Source organism: Meleagris gallopavo, chromosome 1 (assembly GCF_000146605.3).
Source record: "Meleagris gallopavo isolate NT-WF06-2002-E0010 breed Aviagen turkey brand Nicholas breeding stock chromosome 1, Turkey_5.1, whole genome shotgun sequence".
NCBI lineage: Eukaryota > Metazoa > Chordata > Aves > Galliformes > Phasianidae > Meleagris > Meleagris gallopavo.
The window spans coordinates 68,780,278-68,800,274 of NC_015011.2; the positions used below are offsets into that span (position 1 = coordinate 68,780,278).

At 42.4% G+C, this 19,997-nt stretch overlaps 1 protein-coding gene across 1 annotated transcript; it reads right to left on the minus strand.

Annotated features, from left to right (window-relative positions):
• Positions 1 to 14,326, minus strand: GPR19 (G protein-coupled receptor 19). The gene is given in 3 exon segments (XM_010716168.2): positions 1 to 6,171; positions 6,174 to 7,384; positions 13,901 to 14,326. Coding segments are annotated over 3 exon segments (1,278 nt in total). The 5' UTR covers positions 13,915 to 14,326; the 3' UTR covers positions 1 to 6,118.
• Between the last annotated feature and the right edge of the window lie 5,671 nt (positions 14,327 to 19,997).

Here is a 19,997-nt window from a genome sequence, read left to right on the forward strand (position 1 = left end):
TTTTTTCCCATTTATCCTATCTTAGCTTTGATAATGCCAGTATATTTTTATGCTTGTGCTGATTCTGTACATTGATATTAAAGAAATGTTTGGATGGTATAAAAGAAAAAACAGAGAGGAAAAAAAAGGATTTTGACTATTGGACTCTAAAGTAAGTTGTTCTGTGAGTATGATTCCCTTTAGGTTTGTGATCTTTGTCTTGCTCTTCTTTCACTCTTGCTGATGGATAGCAGGCAAACTGACTGGTCATCAAGGACGCCATCCGACTGGCTGCTGTTGTATTCACAGCCTACAAGCAGTATTGGATTTCTCTTTTGCCTTCCCCTGCAGGTGGATAGGCACCAAGTTACCAGTTGTTAATTCTCAAAACTGTATTAGCTTTATGATTGCCTTTTCAAAGAGGGTTAGAATTGGTAATGGACTTAAAAGTTGCCGATGAAATCTGACTGCACAGTATTGCATAAATCCTGTTTTCCTAGCAAACCAGGCTCAGGGCCCAAACAAAGTCTCAAAAGTGAGCAATGTGTGCCAAATTCTGATTGATTCTTGGTTCCATTTCTGCATTTTGGATGAAATTTGACCAGAGTCATCTGAGAGAGATGAATTCTATGTAACCAGAGGAGCTGAAGAGTCCTGAGATTGCTCTATAATTCTAAAATCAACAGTTTGCTCACATTAGGGGTTCAAAATTTACAGCTGGGTTATGCTGGTTGATGAAACACTTTTTCCTTCAGGGAGTTTTGTACATTGACGGCATGTGATGAACTTCTCAACATACGAAATATAGATGGCTTTGTCAACTGGCACTTCTGAGATACCCTGTAAAATACTCAATCTGAAAAAAAAATCGGTTTCTGAAAGTTGTATCTTTTAAAGTTATATACTTGAATGGCAAATGTCTATCTCTGATGGGACTTACGGAAGCACTGTTGTGGGTTCAAGAGCAACTTATGGAGAGCCACTCTTTACCACATCAACTTTCTTGAAGTATCCTGACATAGCTCTCTATACATCTGTTTTCTGGCCTGTAGTGAAGTGGTAGCTGCTTCTGTTGTTGTCCTACAGACGTCCACAACTTCAGAAACTCAGTGCTTACTGCCACAATCTGATACAACTGGTGCAACTCCTAGTAAGAGGACCAAAGGTCTTGTCCACAATATCTCTCTTCTTCAAGAAAAAATGTAAAAACCCAATACTTAATTCGAAGATGGATGCCCTGGGCTAATAGGAAAGAGCAGTCCAACAATGTGTTAAGAGCTGTTTTGGACTCTGCAGAAACCCACACAGCAAATCCACTCCCAGCGGCGTTGCAAGTTAGCAAACTTGATGCTATTCCTGCTGCATAGACAGGTAACTTGTAAACAATCTGAAGTCTTGATAACTCTGAATATCATTTAATTGCTGCAGTTCCTGTATTTGGACCAATATGGGGAGGGACTTTGCAGAGTACATATTGCAGCGGAGATGATTCATCTACAGAATTTAACTGAAATCTGTAAGCAGTGCTGTAGTGTCAGTGGAAATAAGGTAGATACTTAGACCCATCCATTTGCAACCTCTGCTGCTTAATGTGTTGAATTCTACAAGACCTTAAGAAAGATAAATTTCCTGACTATCTCCCCTCACTTTCCCTAATAAAGGAAATGAGAATATCTCCTGTCTTACTCATACATGCAGTGAAAGGCTAGTGTCTGGCTGGGCATGAGGTGAGGGTAAATGAAATTATTTAGTGATGTAGTCTTTATTTTCTCTCTTTTTTTCCCCCTTTCCTTGCAAACTTAGGACCAAATCAAGAGCTGGTCTAAAATGCCTGAGATTCTGAACACAAAGGACTTAGTGCTGAATGTACCACTTTTGAATTTTATCCAGAGGCCAGCTTTGTGATGAGACTGAAAGAACACTTGTATGTGCATTAGCAGTAGTGTAGAATAAAACCATGTTTTAGTTCAAACTGCTTGCCAGAAGGTGACATTTATATAACAATCTTTCAGTAGGTTTGTTACGTTTTACTAGATGTCAGTTCAAATAAATCTCCTGTAATTTATAATGGCCTATTCCATAATACTTGTGAGGTTGTAAAGAGCCAACTAGTAAAGGTATATTAACTTACAAAATCACTTAAGGAACTAATAACCCTTCCTCTAACTGTGCAGATCTGGATTTAATATACTTCAAATCTACTTGGTTTGAACTGGAAGGATCTGATATTCAAAAAGGCTGAGCACTCAGAATTTCAGCTGAAATTGATGGCATGCATTTGACACTTCAGAAAAACAGTTCCTAAATCATTGTCAGTTAACTGTGATGTGAAGCTGGTTGAGGTGAGGAGAATGACAAATTCAGAAGATTCTTAACCAGACATATGAATACTTTCAGGTGTAATTATGGGTAACTGCTGCCACTTTGCTATCACCTCTGGGATGCTGGTTGAAAAAGTTCTAAATGGTATGTGCCTCTGTTTCTCACTGCCTCCCAAGCTGGACATTTTTAAAATGCATTCAACAGAAAATAAACTTTTTCCTGAAATAAAATGGAGGGCCACGATTTGATGATTTATAAGGACGACATAGTTAATATAAAAAGTAAATGGTGATGACAGAATTTCCACTTGATGCGTGTCCACTTAATGGAAAGAAATGTTTAGTTGTTGGCACTGGTCATATTCTTGCTCAGAAAACTCTTAAGAATAAATGTTGGATGGGCTAGAGATCCAGAAGTCCTTTCTTTCTCCCATAGCTGCTCCTTTGAGGACTAGGTGTCAAGTTTGGTACAATGAATTCTGCTGGCTTCAGCCTGTGTATTCTGGCTCCTCACCCCTCACTACACTCAATCACTAAGGCACACACAGGTACCCACAGGTAAAGTGTCTGCACACTGACCAGACCTGCCAATCTCACCTGGAACATGGGAGCATCTGCCTCCAGAGCAGCGTGAAGATCCAGAGGCAGTACCTGGCCATTTCCCCATTGAAGAACATTCCTTAAAGGTCCCTTTATCTGAATAGGATTGCTTGGTTTAGTCCTAAATTTCTCTCATTCTTTAGTAATTTTATTGTTATGCTATTGCAAAAGCAGCTGTTGGTAGTAAGGAATTTTGAAGGAGTGTGGAAAGATTTGTAGATATAGATATCTAGACATCTAGATAGACAGATACATATTGATCAAGCAAATCTCAATGCATTTTCCATTTCTTGCTCAGTTAATGCATGATCTCCCTCCTGAGTCTCTGGCACTCCTGGGACATTGGCAGACTAAGTGATACATGATGTCTGGTGTTATCAAACCAATCCATCACCTCCTCTAAAACAATGTTTTAAAAAACAGAAATAAAAGATAAAAATAAGATGTGGAAAAGGTTTCTCCTTGTGCTGGTCAGCATCTCAAGCTGCCAAATATTTTCCACCTTCAACCCTGCTACAGCACAATGCCATGTTTAGCTCCTATGGCAGTGGCACAAAGCTACCAGTGGCCTGGTGTCCCCTGCCTAAGGAGGATGGGAGCTGCCAGGAGTGCGGAGGCAGCCTTGTCTGGGGCACGGTGCTCCCAGCACACCAAGAGGACAAGGGCTGGCAAGAATGTGCAGGACTGGTGGGACAGGGACAGGAAGCGGTTCCACGTGAACATGGATACCTGATGTTCAGGCGCATCACTGCTCTTCTAGCTTCTTTACAGCTTCTGGAAGGTGGGGAAATACGTTCAAGTTCAGAAGAGGAGCAGTTATGTGAAAGTTTCTGGCTTCATATCTAAGCATTCCTCTGGTTTCATATTCAAGATGATGTCTGGCAGACTTTTTGTCTCAAGGGAGGTTTTGGCATTTCAGACGTGAGCTTCATCTCTTCCTCCCTTTCTTTACTGCAGAAAGTCTGAGGGCAGCAGCCCCTGCACAAGGTGGCAATAATCTGAGCTCTGCTGCTTATCAGCACATGCTGATGTTTCAGGGAGAAACAATTTGCCTGGAACATGAACCATGCAGAATAGAATGGTCTCATTTTTAAGGCCCTCTCCTCTCCTAGTACATGGGGATTTTTGCTAATGACTTTGATGAGAAATATCTGATCTTCATTAATGGGGATTTCTGAACTTGTGAAATATATACAGGAAATGTTCCCACAGACAGTAAGGGTTCTCATAGCCACACTTAGTGTGGTAGAGTAGGGGGAAGGAAAATTTCTAAAATACATGCAGGAATATTACTCAACAAAGGAGTTTCCCTACACAATATTCCAGCACTAGAGGCCATCCAGGCCACTTCTGTCACCCAGGGTTCAACGATGCATGTGCTTCTGCTCTCTGCTGATCAGAAGGGAAGATGCATGACTGTGGTTAATACACCCTTAGTGCTTGCTGCTCTTGTTCTATTATCTTTTGTTACTACAGGACTTTCAGGCCTCAGGCTGGTTGTGCTACATTTGCTCTGAAATCAGGAGAAAAAGATAATTATTCTCTGAACAGTTTGAGACTGAGGTTGCATCTTTCAAAGATGGAGATTTTGAAATAGGGTATGTGAAGGTGGATATCTGATGCTTGCATGTTATTTCTGCCCCATAGCTGGCTTCTGCCTAGTTGAATGCCTAAGGTCAAAGAGTCCACACTGCTTTTGGGATGACCTGATTTTGAAATGCATGTTGGTAATCTGATCTTCAAGATACTGGGCTGTACCCTAGCCGGTACATTATGATGATCCAAGCAGAGCCTATTCTGAAGCAGTTTCTGTGTCGGAAATCACAGTAGGATGAAAATCTTCGGTGTGGAAAAGAAATAACAGGACTGCTGGTCTGAAGCTGGCAAGAATCTCTTGTTCATGTTATAAGACAACAAAGGAACTTTCCAGGGTGAGGGAAAGTGGATATACTGATCCATCAAAGTGAGGGGAATTCACCAAATGCTGTTTGTGCTGACCTTATTTTGTTATCTGTGATGTTTTCTGAGTGTGTTGCTGTAGTTTTTGGGCAGTAGAATAGAAATTAGGAAAATAAATCAATATCAAACATACAGGCTCTTTCCAGTTCTTCTTAATGGGTTTGATAACTGAATGATGTAAAGGGTACCCATTTCAGACTGGTTTTCAAAAAAACACCCCTCCTCATTCTCCTGTGGATTTAATAATCCAGTCTTGTAGATCTTAGCAGATAACTGAAAGTGGTGTTACCTAGTCCTAATGAGAAGAGTGGATCTGTGTCTCAGATTAAGCAAGCCTCAAAAGTAAATATCTATGATAAATGAACTCATGGTATACGTGTCCACAGTGTACATGTGTCCACTTTTTTTTAGCTCAAGATGGGCAAGCTGCACAATCAGCCAAGCACCTCCTAGACTGGCTTAGGAATTTTGTTCTTTGCATTTTGGTTCCAAAGCAGTTGCTGAGTGCTGGGGAAGAACTTTGGAGCTTCCCACTGCATTTTGTCATTGCTTGGGGACTTTTGGTGGTGAGGTCAGATCAGGTGATGCTGCTCCTCTTCTGCTGTGGCTGTTCATCAGGCACATCAGCGTTGGTGTAGATACGGCTAGAGAGGAATTGGGGAGGGTAATATATGGGGTAGGACTTTTCTCGAGGTGCTTCAACCACTAGATCTCTCTGGAAGTGCAATGCTGAGTATGCAAAAGCACTCGATGCTGACTCTACAGAGGCAGTGGAAATTTTATAGCTGAATTCAATCAGCTCAGCGTTTTGCCAGCATTACCACATACAAAAATCTTAGCCATGAGGTCTGAACAAGAAGGAAAACCCTAGTGCAACAATATTCTTAAGGGCATAACAAAAGGCTGTAGAGATGTCTTTGAGTGTATTTTTATATTTAAACATGGTGGCCAAAGTACACTGATTAAAAATGCAGTGGTATTTTTTCTCAGTTTTCTCACTCAAACAGAAAATGCAAGAGCTTTGCTTTTTTTTTGAAAAAAGCAAATATGCTTGTGATTCAGGGAGAGTACTTACAGAAGAAAAATGTAGCTGAAATTATGTAGACTAGATACATCAAAATCAATGCATTTAATAAAATATCTTTTTTTTTTTCTCTCTCTAAAAGTTGTAAAAACAAGTGTGTTTACATTGGTTCAAAAAGGAGATCAAGTTTTTTGTTCTGATGGTACATAATCACCATTCAAAGATATTAAGCCAATTAGACAAATGTATTTGGAGGATTTGAATGAATAGGCCAGGCAAGCTTTTTTCTTTTGCTTCTCTGTTAAATGAATGATAGATTGAGTCTTTGGTTACAGTTTTGGCTGGTGCTGGGATTTCTGAGATCCCGACATAATTTTTTTTTGCTATCCTTGAGCTGGTGGTGATGGTGTATGCATTGCTTCTGTAGCATTTCATGGAGGACATGCAAAAAGTTTCTTTCATCCCTCTTCTGAAGTTTGCATTATACACTGAATACAGGGTTGGCTTTGAAGCTGAAGAACTGAAAGAAATCCATGTGATAGCCATGAAAACCAAGGAACTTTTTCTGTAGTCTGTTTCCTCTGGGTGCCACAGTTGTATCACATAAAATGGGAGCCAGGACAGGAGAAACACTAAATTTAACATTAAGAACATCTTGATAGTTTTCACTTTCGTTCTTGGGACAATATTCATTGTTCTTCTAACAGTCCTGCCATCAGTGCCTATTCTCCAAATGTACTTAATGACCTTTTGGTAGAATAGGATAATGAGGATGGATGGGGTCAAAAACACCACCAAGAGATGGATAATACTGTAGATGGCTCCTTCCCAAGAACCTGGGAGAAAAAAGTTGCAGTGGTCATCCTCATTGGAGCCATAGAAAAAGAAAACTGGTGATGTAAATGCAAGATCAAAGATCCAAGCTGCTACAATCATTTTCTTGGCTTTCTCTCTTGACACCTTGAAGCTCAGTGGGTAGACAATAGTGTAGAATCGATCCACACATATGGAGAGGAGCACATATATCTGGACTCCAGGAGTGAAATACTGAATATACCTTACCAGTTTGCACATCACATTCCCAAGTGTCCATCTGCCTGATGTAAACTGAAGCAGCACGAATGGTGCACTTCCAACACTGATGAGAAGATCTGCACAAGCCATGGAGACAACAAAATAGTTGGTGGTTGATTGCGTCCTCCTGCTCCTGTGGATCACTAAGCAAACAAGGGAGTTTCCAAAGATGGAAATTATCCACAGTACTCCAAAAACCATGCTGGCTGATACAATTTCCCCTGGCTTCAACTCATACTGCAAGACAGTGCGGTTCCTGTTTGGCCTGGGCTCCTGGGGTGACTCTGTCATCTCATGGTGAGCTGCAGGGAGGGAGGTCTTGGGGTAGCTTTTGTTCTGCAGCAGAAGCAATAATGTAGGGAGAACAAAAGAAACGTTGTTATCCGTACTATGGTCAAACATGACAGTCATGTCTCCTGCTTGGGCTCTGTATAAACAAAGACAAAAGACGTAATAAGTATTTGTGAAAACTTACTTTAATCAATGAATAATAATTTTAAATTGAATACATTGATTTCAGAGAAATAGCCAGAAATATATTACAAGATTTTCTAGTATAGCAGTTATCACTATGTTTCCTATAGATTGTCTTAGACCTCACAAGGATTAAATGGAAGAAGATTTTGTACTACTGACTGTGCATATACGGACATCTTGCCTGAGGCTGATGCTTTAAGAAATGTCCTTTCAATCCTAGTGAATTGCAAAACCCTCTTCTCATTAGAAATGGAAAATCTGTTCCTGTGGTTACAATGTGTGAGTCTTTAGCTCTGGAGTCTTTATACTAACTGTCATGGTTTTATGATTTTTGGTTTTTGGTATTCCATGTCATAACATCATGTAGTGCACTGGGAATTTAACTGTTAATGCCCAAGTGCCGGGTACCACTCCAGAAGAGAAGAAGAACTACATTCCCCAGGGGGCTTTGCAGTCAGAGAGGAGAAGAAGAGTGGACAAAGAAGAGTGCATCAGGTGATCTTGCCAGGAGTTATATCTCCTCTCACCATCTTCCTTGAGATTTCAAGTGATCCAGATCAACATCGCTTTCTGATGTTTTATTTAGTGTTTTTCTGACTTTTTTTTCTCTGCCTATATCTGGCTTTACTCCAACTACTTTCTCTAAGCACAAAGCTACCAGATGAGTCTTCAAGAACACAATAAAAAAATAGCCAGATGTGGAAGAGGAAAAGATGTACAAACTGATGTGATTAGAGAAGATGTTTTCCTTGAGCTATTTAGACTTAGTGTTCACTAGCTGATCTTAATGAAACATTGTGTGCTTCATTCAAACAGATTAGATGTACAGTGACCTCCATGCCGTAGGCACAAATTTAGCATCCTTGGAAACACAAAGTGTGTTTGGGAGCAGCGAGGCACATCTGCATAGATGCAACCACTCTGCACAGAGCAACCAGGCTGTGAAAGGAACCTGCTGCATCTCTTCTCCGAGTCTTGGCCCCATAGCACCAGCCTCGCAATGTGCTTGGCCGCTGGCTGGGAACCAGAAAGTGGGTCAGTGCGTGAGTCACCAACACTACTCCCAGAGAAGCTAGCCTTATTGAGCAGCTTTTGTGTTCAAGTAAACATCTAAGCTGCAAACATCTCATATTAAGTTTAGCTGAAGCAGTCTAAGGCTGATAACTGCCAGTGTTGTTTCAGGAATGCTATGTGAGTCCCTCTTTTCAAATAACAGTTGGGAGGAGAGGACATCCAAGGACCAAGAAGTGGGTGTCAGCCATCTGGAAGGGACCTCAGCCTTCGGGAGATACCCTGCCCCTTGTGCTTTCTCATGCTGCCCGGACTGGCCTTTGCTTCTCCCTCATCCTTCCTCATCCTTACCTGCCTTATCTAATTGTTTTCTTAGTTGATTTTCCTGGTAGAAGAGTCCTGGTTCCTGAGGTAACCCCTTTCCCCCTCTCCATCCAGTGCTCTCCTGGAAATATCCTGCCTTTGCCAACTGTCTGCAGGGTAATAGGGTGCTTTCTTTGGCAGAGTGGCAGGATGCACTGTCAGCACAATCTGCTAAACTGCATGCTAGAATGATCTGTAATAGCATAATACATGTGGAGCCTATTAGCTAGATTGAAAAGAACATTATTTTCTTCCTTAATTTCCCTTCTTGACATGCAAAGGTATTTGGCACTCAAAAATATCCAGGTGCAATTCTCATGCCCCTTTTTGCTGCTTTGCTAAATGAAATGCAATTAAGTGTCAATGAACTGTCAAACTTGCATGTATCAAATCTGGAACAATGGCACTGAGCTCTTTATTTTCCCCCTGCCTTCTTTGTCAATAAGCAGGTATTGGACATACAAAAAAGTAAAAATTACATAAATACGTAGGCCTAATGACATTTTTCTTTATTTTAAAAATACTTCTGCTTGTTTTTCCATTTAAATGAAAACAATATTGATCTGAGTTAAATTACACTTTTACTAATTGAGAATCTGCACTGATGCAGCTATACCAAAATTCTCACCCTTTTGTTCTAAATATTTTAGAGTAAGAATCCTCTTAATATCGATATGAGGACTTCCTATGCTTTTGTTATAATCTGAAGCTTTGTACATTTACGCGGAAATCAGTAGGGTATAAGGAAATTTTCATAATCATCAAAGAGGGATTTCCTGGTGCTGCATGTCCTACCTAATGGACTGACTTTGTAATGTGAAATGCACCATTTCCAGGGATATGCCTTTGAGTTGATAGTAAAGGAAATGCTAACTCTCCAAAAGAGGTGCGTTATTCAGAGAAGAAGTACCTGAGCCACAAGAATGACATAAAATCGCTGCCACAACTTCTCTGCTGTTATATAAAGCCTATATGGCATAGTTACTACATGTGCTATGACATAGTACACTACATAGTGTTTACATGTTTACTGTCCTGTCTAGAAATGTCGTTTCCATTGCAATTTGGAGCAGTAAAACCTAAAAAGACTCAAAAAGGAATGTAAAAAATGGTCTTTTTTCGTGCCTAATCAAAAGAATAAATATTTTTTTCCCAGCCACTGTTTTTTTTTAGGATCAAAAGATAGCTAAATAAATAGCAAAATGGCTTTTTTATCTAACATGTTTAAGTCCTCTGCATCATCACTGCAAAATGCTGGTCATGCTGTGGCCCAGAGAGTTATTTGAAGGACATTATGTTGGTCTTTTCTCCATAAACTCCCCTCTCAGAAGAATTTCTTGGGAGTAGCTGCCAGTCCGCAAGAGGAATGCTTCATCTAAAGAAGTATAATTAGTGTGAGAAGCAGGAGTAAATTGAATCAGGATGGAGTGCTTTTGTCTGGGTGTAAGATGCTAGGAGGTGACATTCACTCTTGCCTTAACTCAAATTAACTACGCTAAGTGTGCTGGGTCTCAGTGCAATAATCCTTATATAGAATAGCACAGACCCTTTTGACCTGTAACTGTCTCTTGCTGCACAGGGATGCCTGTGTGCATATTGAGGCCATTCAGTACTTGTGCTTCCAGGGTAGGAATGTGGCTGCACATGCTTTTGAAAGCATGCAGATTCCCTGCCAGTTCTTGTCTCTGGGCTAGTATTCATAAAAACTCTCAGCTCCTCACCCTGCTCTTGTTATGAAGGCTTTCCTATTCTCCACCTCCTCTTCCAAGCACAGCCTGGAAATCTCTTGAGGTTCAGTATATTCTTACTCTCTTCATTCCCGTACACAGGGATAGAAAACATCTGTCCCTCTTCTATCAGGAGAATAAGACTTTTGAGATTCATCTTTTGAGATTCATATCCATGTTTTACATACCGCTGCCTGCACCCCTGGCTCTGCTCTCTGCTGGTGGAGAATCCTGTTCAGCAGCATCATTAGCTAAAGGTGGTGTGCCTGGAGGTGTGGGTAAGCCAGTGTACAGTAAAAGCTTCTGAACTGAACTGACAAAAAGCTGACACACATTGTTATATTTTATATCTGCTTGTTGTATTTTATATCAGTTGCCTAGCCTATACTGCAGGGTGAGAGAGTAGGAAATATGGATGGAATCAAATAAAGGAAATCGTTATTTCCATCACATATAAATACCGTATGTTGTTTTCAGCTACTGCATGCATATGAATCTCAACAAGATTTTTCTGCTGTGTGCATGAGGAAAATAAGGGGCTGACTGGACTTAGTAATTGTTGAGCCATGCAGCAACTCACAGGCCAGGAACTGGATCCACGTATTGCTTCTGGATGTCACTTCACATCTGAAGCAACTCCTCTGGCTGCAGAGCTGCACTGTGGGGCCTGAGTTCTGATCCAGAGGGTCATGAGTTTGGTAAACATTCAGTATTGAAGAACTTGTGCAAGTTACAAGGTACTGCACATTGGCTGAGACTCTTAAAGACAGTGCCAAGGCAAACAAAAGACTATGGTCTTTTGTTTTAGGTGTAACTCTTCTTACTCAAAAGGAAAATCCACTGAATCTTAAAAATCTCTAAGCTCTGTTCTACTCTCTTACTGCTCTGACTAGTAGCCAAAACTTTAGCTGAATACTGATTGAAAAACGATGTCAGAACCCATATCTTTGCCCATTGTGACTATGGGGGGCAGGAAAAGTGGGAGCAAGGAGATGGGGGCTGACCTAATTTCCAACCCTGCTTTCGAAACAGGTTCCACCTACTGGTGTTGTGCAACAAGAGCTTGAAATATTCTTCTGCAGGCTCTGCCTTCTTCAGTGGGGAATGAGGCTGCCCTTCCCTGATTCAGAGGTAAAAAAAATAGGTGTACTCTCCCACACTCATACACTCATTTCTGGCAACTCCAGGCCCTGTTCAAAGCACAACACACACTTGTACTTGATGTGAGGAACGCAGTGCTTACAGGACTAGTTTTTCATGGTGGGTGTTGACAGATGAGCTGTGATGAATCTCATGCCTGGCTGATTTTTCTCCTGGAAATTCTCACCTCTCCCCTGCAAGCATCCTCTCCCCCGCATGGAAAACATGCCAGCAGCATATGTGAGGGTGACAGCAGCTGAGCTCACACTGACAATTTACTTAGGAGAATATATATATTTTCTTCTTCTACATAAAAAGTTTACACAAGAATGATTTCTTGACATTAAGTTGTAAAAGTTGCTTTCTCAGCACTCATGCAGTGAGTATGGTTGCAATATTTATGCACTGGTCCAAACATTCATGTCTGGAATGAGTGTCTGTTTTATGGCCCTTTATCTTCTCCAGTAAGACAGATCTAGAGCTCATGTGACACAGGTCACTTGTGCCAGGTGTAGGGCAGAAGAGCAGGAAGGCACTGATAGAGCTGCCAGAGATCTGAATATAATTTCAGGAAGACTTACATGATAGGAATAAGAGAAAGAGAATCCTGAACGAGCAGTAGGAGAACGCTCCCATGGCCTCTGTCAGAGGATATGGTTTAGTGAGAGCTTTTCATGGCCTTCTCAGACTGACATTGCTGAGGAAGCAGGAGGGAGCTGGAGGCCATGCAAAGCCTGCAGTTAGGTTGGAAATGCCTGGTGTAGAAATGGTTGTTGGAAGGGATGTCCCGACTGAGCTGAGCTCAGGGAGGACTAAGCCACTGAGGAAGAAGCTGTCCCTGCACTGGAGAGATCTACTCGGGCAGGGTTCCAGCTGAAAGACTTGTTCTGGCTGCTAATTGAAGGGAAAGTAGGGACAGATGGAAGATGCTGGAATGGATAAATTCCCAAAACACAAATACTGCTTCAAGTTTTGGTGCTGAAAGGACTGAGTTTGAGGTAGGAATGGGAAGTAAACTCTGCTTGAGGCTGTTGAGGCTTATTCTGCATTGTCTGGTCGACATTTTTCTGATTGGGAGTCACACTGAATTGCTGGACACCTGAGGGAAGATGCCTGGTGGGACTGCCAAAGGAAAAAATCACACAGAGATTATGTGGCACAACCCAGATGAAATTGCACTGCACAGCTTTGCAAGCAGAGGCTTCACAGGAGTACTGTGGAGGTGTGAGGGTTTGCAAGCTCTCCCTCTGAGCTAAGGAGCAGAGCTCCCCAAATGTATTATAGGTACAGAAATTTCTTCACTTACTGTCTCTTTCTGACTTCAGTATGTTTCAAATAAACTCACAAATCAAGATTCCAAAACCCAGTAATTATACACTCAAAGAGAGATTTACTGACAATCCTTTCAAGAACCACTGTTGAAAATCCTTGCCAGAAAGAACTGGCTCGGAACCCTACCTCGTACACACAAATGACCTTTTGAAAGTAGAAGGCATTTTTACTTCTCTTTAACTCTGTGGAACCAACATATTGCTTGTCATGCTAGAAGTCATCTGGATACATGAAAAATATTGCTATGCATTTTTAGAGAGTATCTGCCTGAATTAGCGAAAACAGAGTAGTCTTCTTGCCTGTGCTGGGTACAGATAAGCAAAGATTACTGTACCTGTGGTTTTTTCCTAAGAAGATGCATCCAGGCACCCAAACAGAAGAAGGGACTTAATTCTTTCAAAAGGGATAATTAAAAATTAATGGCAGAAAAACACAGAAGTGGCTATATTAGTGCAATTTCAAGGGGAAAGAAGAAGCTGCGTGAATGCATCTGGCAACTGAGAGTAACAGATGGGCAGACTGGTCTGCTTCTTCTCAGTTATTTTCTTTCATCAGACTGTCCATGTCAGGGGATTGTTTGAAAGCAAATAAATGCCATAATTTAAAAATACTGAATATTGATATGCAATGCATATATTTATATAGAAAATGAAGATGTTTATTCTGCAGTAGTTCTACTCACCCTTTCGCTTTCAACAGAATCACCTAAACATTCAAGCCCTGCAGAATGTTTGCCCCTGAATAAAGCTCTCCTTGCTAAAATCCACGGATTTTAAAAGCACACATGAAAACATACATGAAGTAAATCGCTGGAGAAGATCATCTTTCTTTATAAAGATAGCTATTCCTTTAGCCACAACACTGCTCAGCAAAGCACCTATAGGTACACGTACCTGTACCAAAGCATAATCCCAGAAGTCCTGGTCTCGTCCTTCTTCCTTTTATAATCCCAAGTGAAGTCATATTGAAAAAAAAGCAGTATGTTCACATCTGTGCCCGGCCACTTGCAAATCCAATAGGAGGGGTGGGTTATTCTGCCCCTCTTCTGTAACGGAAAACGACGTGTGGCAGGGCTGGCTGCTGACTCGTGCTATTCCCTCCTCCTCCGCCCCGTCGCGGCCTCTCCCGTCAGCACCGCGGACAGCGGCGCGGCTCCCGCCCCGGCCCCGCGGCCCCGACGGGGTGGCCGCTGGGTGCCCCGGTTCTTCCCCACCGCTCTGCCGACTGCGGTGGCTGGCGGTCGACGCTGACGTTCCGGTTGCTATGGTGAGGGGCGGCTGCTGGAGAGGATGCTTTTCTTCCGCCATGGTAGCCATGAGACCCTGCCTCCTGAAAGAGACAGGGATAATGGATAAGGAGGGGGAGGTGGAGGGAATTTTTTATCAGCTGCCTTTGGGAATGCATGCTCTTTCTTTTTTTTTCTTTCTTTCTTCTTCTTCTATTCTTTTTTTTTTTTAATTATCATATAGATACTGAGACTAATTAGGAGAAAAAAATTAATAGAGAAATCAGAGTGTCTGCTCCCCATTTGGAATTAGACATCTTTTTTCAATACGGAGTATAACTCTGACACAATTTCTTTCAAAATGTTTTCTGCCACATATGCTTTATTAAGAAATATGTAATAACGACAATCCTCCTCAGTTGTCATAAGTGAGTCTCTCACAGGTATTGTGGGATCAGTGTGCACAAAGCCCTTGGCCTTGATGTGATGCATCCACACGTGCTGAGAGAGCTGGCAGAGGTGACTGCCAAACTGCTATCTATCATCTTTCACAGGTCTTGGAGAACAGGAGAGGTATCTCAAGACTGGAAGATAGCTAATGTCACTCTAGTCTTCAAAATGGGCAAGAATAACAGAATCACAGAATTGTATGGGTTGGAAGGGACCCCTAGAGATCATACAGTCCAACTCCCCCACAAAGTAGGCTCTCTAGACCAGGCTGCACAGGCAGGCGCCCAGGCAGGTCTTGAGTATCTCCAGAGAAGGAGATTCCACAACCTCCCTGGGCAATCTGTTCCAGTGCTCCCTCACACTCACTGTGATGAAGTTCCTTCGCAAATTCGTGTGGAACTTCCTAACAAAAGCAAGTATAGAGTTTTGCACTTGGGAAGGAATAACCACATGTGTCAGTACGGACTGTGGGATGATCTGCTGAAGAGGAGCTCTGCAGAGAAGGACCAGGGGGTCCTGGTAGACTACAAGTTGTCAGTGAGTCAGCAATGTGCCTAGGTGGCTAAGAAGGCTGATGGGATCCCAAAGTGCATTAAAAGGAGTGCGGCCAGAAGGTCACTTGAGGTTGCTGAGGGAATTGGCAGAGGTGATGGCCAAGATGTTTTTCACCATATAACAGCATTCCTGGTCAAGCAGAGAGGTCCCAGAGGATTGGAGGTTCACCAGTGTGACTTTCTTCTACAAGGAGGATCAGGGAAACTACAGGCTGACCTCGGTGCTGGGGAAGGTTATGTAACAGACCATCTCAAGTGAGATCACATGGCATGTGTGGGACAACTGGAGGATCAGGCTCAGCCAGCATGAGTTCATAAAATGCATGTTGAGCAACTTAATCTTCTTCTGTGAATGAGCGACCCTCCTGGTGGATGAGGGAAAGGCTGTTGATGTGGTCTACCTAGACTTCAGCAGAGCCTTTGACACTGTCTCCCACAGTATTCTCCTGGGGAAGCTGGCAACCTGTAGTTTGGACAGGTACACTCTTTGCTGGATAGAGAATTGACTGGAGGGCTGGGCCCAGAGAGTTGTGGTAAATGGAGATAAATACAGCTGGTGACCGATCACAAGTGTTCCCCAGAGGTTGATACTGGAGCCTGTCCTCTTCAGTATCTTTATTGATGATCTGAATGAGGGCATCGAGTGCAGATGACACTAAGTTTGGGAGAAAGTGTCAATCTTCCTGAGGGTAGGAAGTCCCTTCAGAGGGATCTGGGCTGGATCTCTGGGCTGAGGCCAGTGGAATGAAGTTCAACAAGACCAAGTATTGGGTCCTGCACTTTGTCCACAACAACCCCAGGCTTGGGGCAGAGTGTCTGGAAGACTGTGTGGAAGAAAGAACCTGGGACTGTTGGTCGATGCTCGACTCAACATGAGCCAGCAGTGTGCACAGGTGGCCAAGATGGCCAATGGCATCCTGGCTCGTATCAGAAATAGCGTATCCTCCTGTACTCAGCTCTGGTGAGATTGCACCTCAAGTACTGTGTTCAGTTTTGGGCCCCTCACTGCAAGAAATACATTGAGGCCCTGGAGAGTGTTCAGAGAAGAGCAGTGAAGCTTGTTAGGGGTCTGGAGCACAAATCCAGTGGCTGAGGGAACTGGAATTGTTCACTCCAGAGAAGAGGAGGCTCAGGGGAGATCTTAAGGCTCTCTACAACTACACAAACGGAAGTTGTGGCAAGATGGATGGTCATCCTTTTCTCCTGCATACCTAGTGATAGGACTAGAGAGAATGGCCTTAATTTGCACAGGGGAGATTCAGGTTGGATATTAGGATAAAATTATTCTCCTACAGAGTGGTCAGCTGCTGGAATAGACTGCTCAGGGAGGTAGAGGTGCTCAAGAAACATTCAGATACTATACTAAGGGACATGATTTAGTGGGGAAATATTGGTGGTAGGTGGATAGTTGGATCCTGGAGGTGTTTTCCAGTTTTAGTGATTCTGTGATTCTATTATTCTAATGATATCCTAAGGATACAATAGGAATAGTTTTGCTTGTTTCTTCCTGTTTATATCCCAACAGTGGTTCAGAGAGTAGCAAGCAGACCAACAGCTGAGCTAGAGATGTAGTTCTGCTTGCTGTCTTCAGACTCCTGTAAAATCTGAGCAAAACCCTGAAGAGAAACTGAAATTCTGGGATAACTAGCTCAGGGGACATCTTATCTCCATTTCATGTGGAAATAGTAAGTTGCCCAAAATAAAAGGTGGCTTGCTCTTATTTGCATTCAGAAAAGCAGTTTTTGCTTCATTAAGGCTTAATTTGAACTAGATGTCTTTGTCTCCTCTCTAAGCACTATATGCAAAGCAGAATTCACTGTGCCTTGAAGTTAATATTCTGCATTGTGAATTCTGATAGCTGAATTTAATGTAATCTGCATGCATGGAGCTCAGCTGAGATGAATCACATTTGTGTCTGCCACATCTGCTACATTCTTAATTTAAGGATGTATTTCAAATAGATGGAGGGCCGATGCTGAAGTGCTCGTTCAGAAGCAATGGTGAGGTCTATGCCTGCTTTGAAGTGGTACTCATTGCCCTAGGGATACCAATCTTATAGCTCTCCTCAGAGCCAGTTTCCGATCATTCAGTGTTGTCAAAGTCAGATCAGTAGGACCAGGACAGAAAGGATTTCTAACAGTGTAAATCAGGGATTCCTGTACAAGGATGCTAAGGTAAGCACCAGAAGACTGGGTAATCCAATGCAGAGGAAAATGAAATAACAAATTATTATATTAATCTGATACATTCTCCTGAATTTGAACATGACTTTTTTTTCCCCTGAAATTAAATAGGAGATCTTTTTTGTTTTTTTTTTTGGTACCTATTTCCTACTTGACAGAGCAAAAGAGAAGTTTTGCTTTTCTGCTGCTGACTCATTTGTGTGTGTGTGGTTCTTTGGCAGAGAAATGATAAAAATATTCTGTTGTATAAACAGTGAGTAGGAGAATCACAGCTTAGTCTAGGAGGCTCATCTAGTCCAGAACTGGTGATGTGAGTCTTAAATGAAACCAAAAAACATCTTGACAAATTTCTTGACATCTTGACAAACTTAGCAGAGGTAGTTGGAGATCTGTCAGAAAGTTGGGCAAAAAGTTTGTAAGTTGAAGTCACTTTTGACATCTGCTTGGTAGGTTGAATACTACTTTTGTTACAAAATATGTCTCTGAGAGATTACAAGCTAGGTTGGAACATAACATATCTCTAAAAAGCTGACTTTGTTTCTGAGTTAACTTTATCATTGTAAAAAAAATGGGGCACTGATTTTCGGGAACCATCATGGATCAATTAAAGGTCAACCAAGGGATCAGCATGGGTTTATGAATGGTAGATCCTGTTTGACAAACCTGATTTCATTCTATGACAAGGTGACCCGCTTAGTGGATGAAGGTAAGGCTGTCAATGTGGTCTACCTGGACTTCAGTAAAGCCTTTGACACTGTTCCCCACAACATCCCCATGGAGAAGCAGGCTGCCCAAGGTTTGGATGGGCTAATGCTCTGCTAGGTGAAACACAAGCTGGATGGCTGGGCCCAAAGAATCGTGGTCAATGGAGTTAAATCCAGTTGGCAGCAGTCAGGAGCAGTGTCCCCCAGGGCTCAGTACTGGGGCCGCTTCTATTTAACTTCTTTATTAATGATCTTGATTATTGAGGGAATTGAGTGCACCCTCAGTAAGTTTGCAGACTACACCAATTTGGGAGGGAGTGTTGATCTGCCAGAGGGGAGAAGGGCACTATAGAGGGACCTGGATATACTGCATCAATGGGCCAAGGTAAATTGTATGAGTTTCAATAGGGACAAATGTCGAGGCCTGCATTTTGGTCACTACAACCCCAGGCAACCCTACAGGCTCCTAAGAGAGGAGTGGCTGGAAAGCTGCCTGATGGAAAGGGACCGTGATGTACTGATGGACAGTCGGCTGAATATGAGCCAGCAGTGTGTCCAGGTGGCCAAGGAGGCCAATGGCATGCTGGCTTGTATCAGGAATGGTGTGGTGAGCAAGACTAGGGAAGTAATCCTGTCCCTGTACTTGGCACTGGTGGTACCTCACCTTGAATACTGTGTTCAGTTTTGAGCACCTCAATACAGAACACACTGAGATGCTAGAGCAAATACAAAGAAGGGCAGTAAGGTTTGTGAAAGGCTTGGAGAATATGCCATATGAGAAGCAATTAAAGAAACTGGGGCTGTTTAGTCTGGGCAAGAGGAGACTGAGAGCCTTACTGCTCTCTTCAAATACCAGAAAGGTAAGTGCAGCAAGAGTGGGGCTGGTCTCTTCTCACTGGTGACAGGACAGGGGAAATGGCCTCGAGTTGCACCAGAGGAGATCTAGGATATCAGGAAAGACTTCTTTACAGAAAGGGCTGTTAAACATTGGAATAGGCTCCCCAGGGAGATTGTTGAGTCACCACCCTGAATGTGTTTAAAAACCATTTGGATGGGTGCCCAGGGACATGATTTAGTAGAGGGTTGTTAGAGTTAGGGTAGTATGGTTAGGCTGTGGTTGGACTTGATGATCTTTAAGGTCTTTTCCAACCTGAGCAATTCTATGATTCTATGATTCAAACAAAGCTTTAACAAATGATAAACAAGCCCTGTGAATAGACACCAGGTTTTATCACATAATAGCTGTTGTTTCCCCTCACCTTTTAATTTAATCTTAAAAATGAGAGTGAGGTTGTTGTGCACGTCTATTGTAAAAATAGCCATCATCTATCACTTACCTCAGCCAACAGGTTTTCTTATTTGAACAGGTATGGTAATTTCTTTCCTCCTACTGTGAAGTAAACTCTGGGGTTGTTTGTGAGGCACTCAGGCCCATAGCTTGAATCCTCTGTCACCAGGAGCTGTGTAAATGGAGTTACCTCTTTGCTAGAACCAGGCCTTTGTCTGGTCTGCACAGAGCAACAGCTGCATACGTAATTGTGGCATCTCAGTCAGAATGGGGATCCTGCTGGAGCAGAAAGCAAAGCACTGGGTAACCAGAAAGATGAGAGAAACATGGATGAGCCCTGAGTTGAATAAAGTAGGGAGGTGCTTATGCTGGGACATAAATTCCCCTCTGGAGCATCGTCTGAGCAACCAGTTCACGAATCCTTGTGACAGATTCACATTCACTTTCAGAAGGCAGTTATAAGCTGGAAAACTTACAGCTCTTAGCATTGGCTCTAGCAGTGCAGGCTGTTAGTTTGCCCTTGGTAGAGAATTAGAAGATACAGCAGAGTGAATCCACTGCTCCCTCCAATACTGCTTCCCTCTAA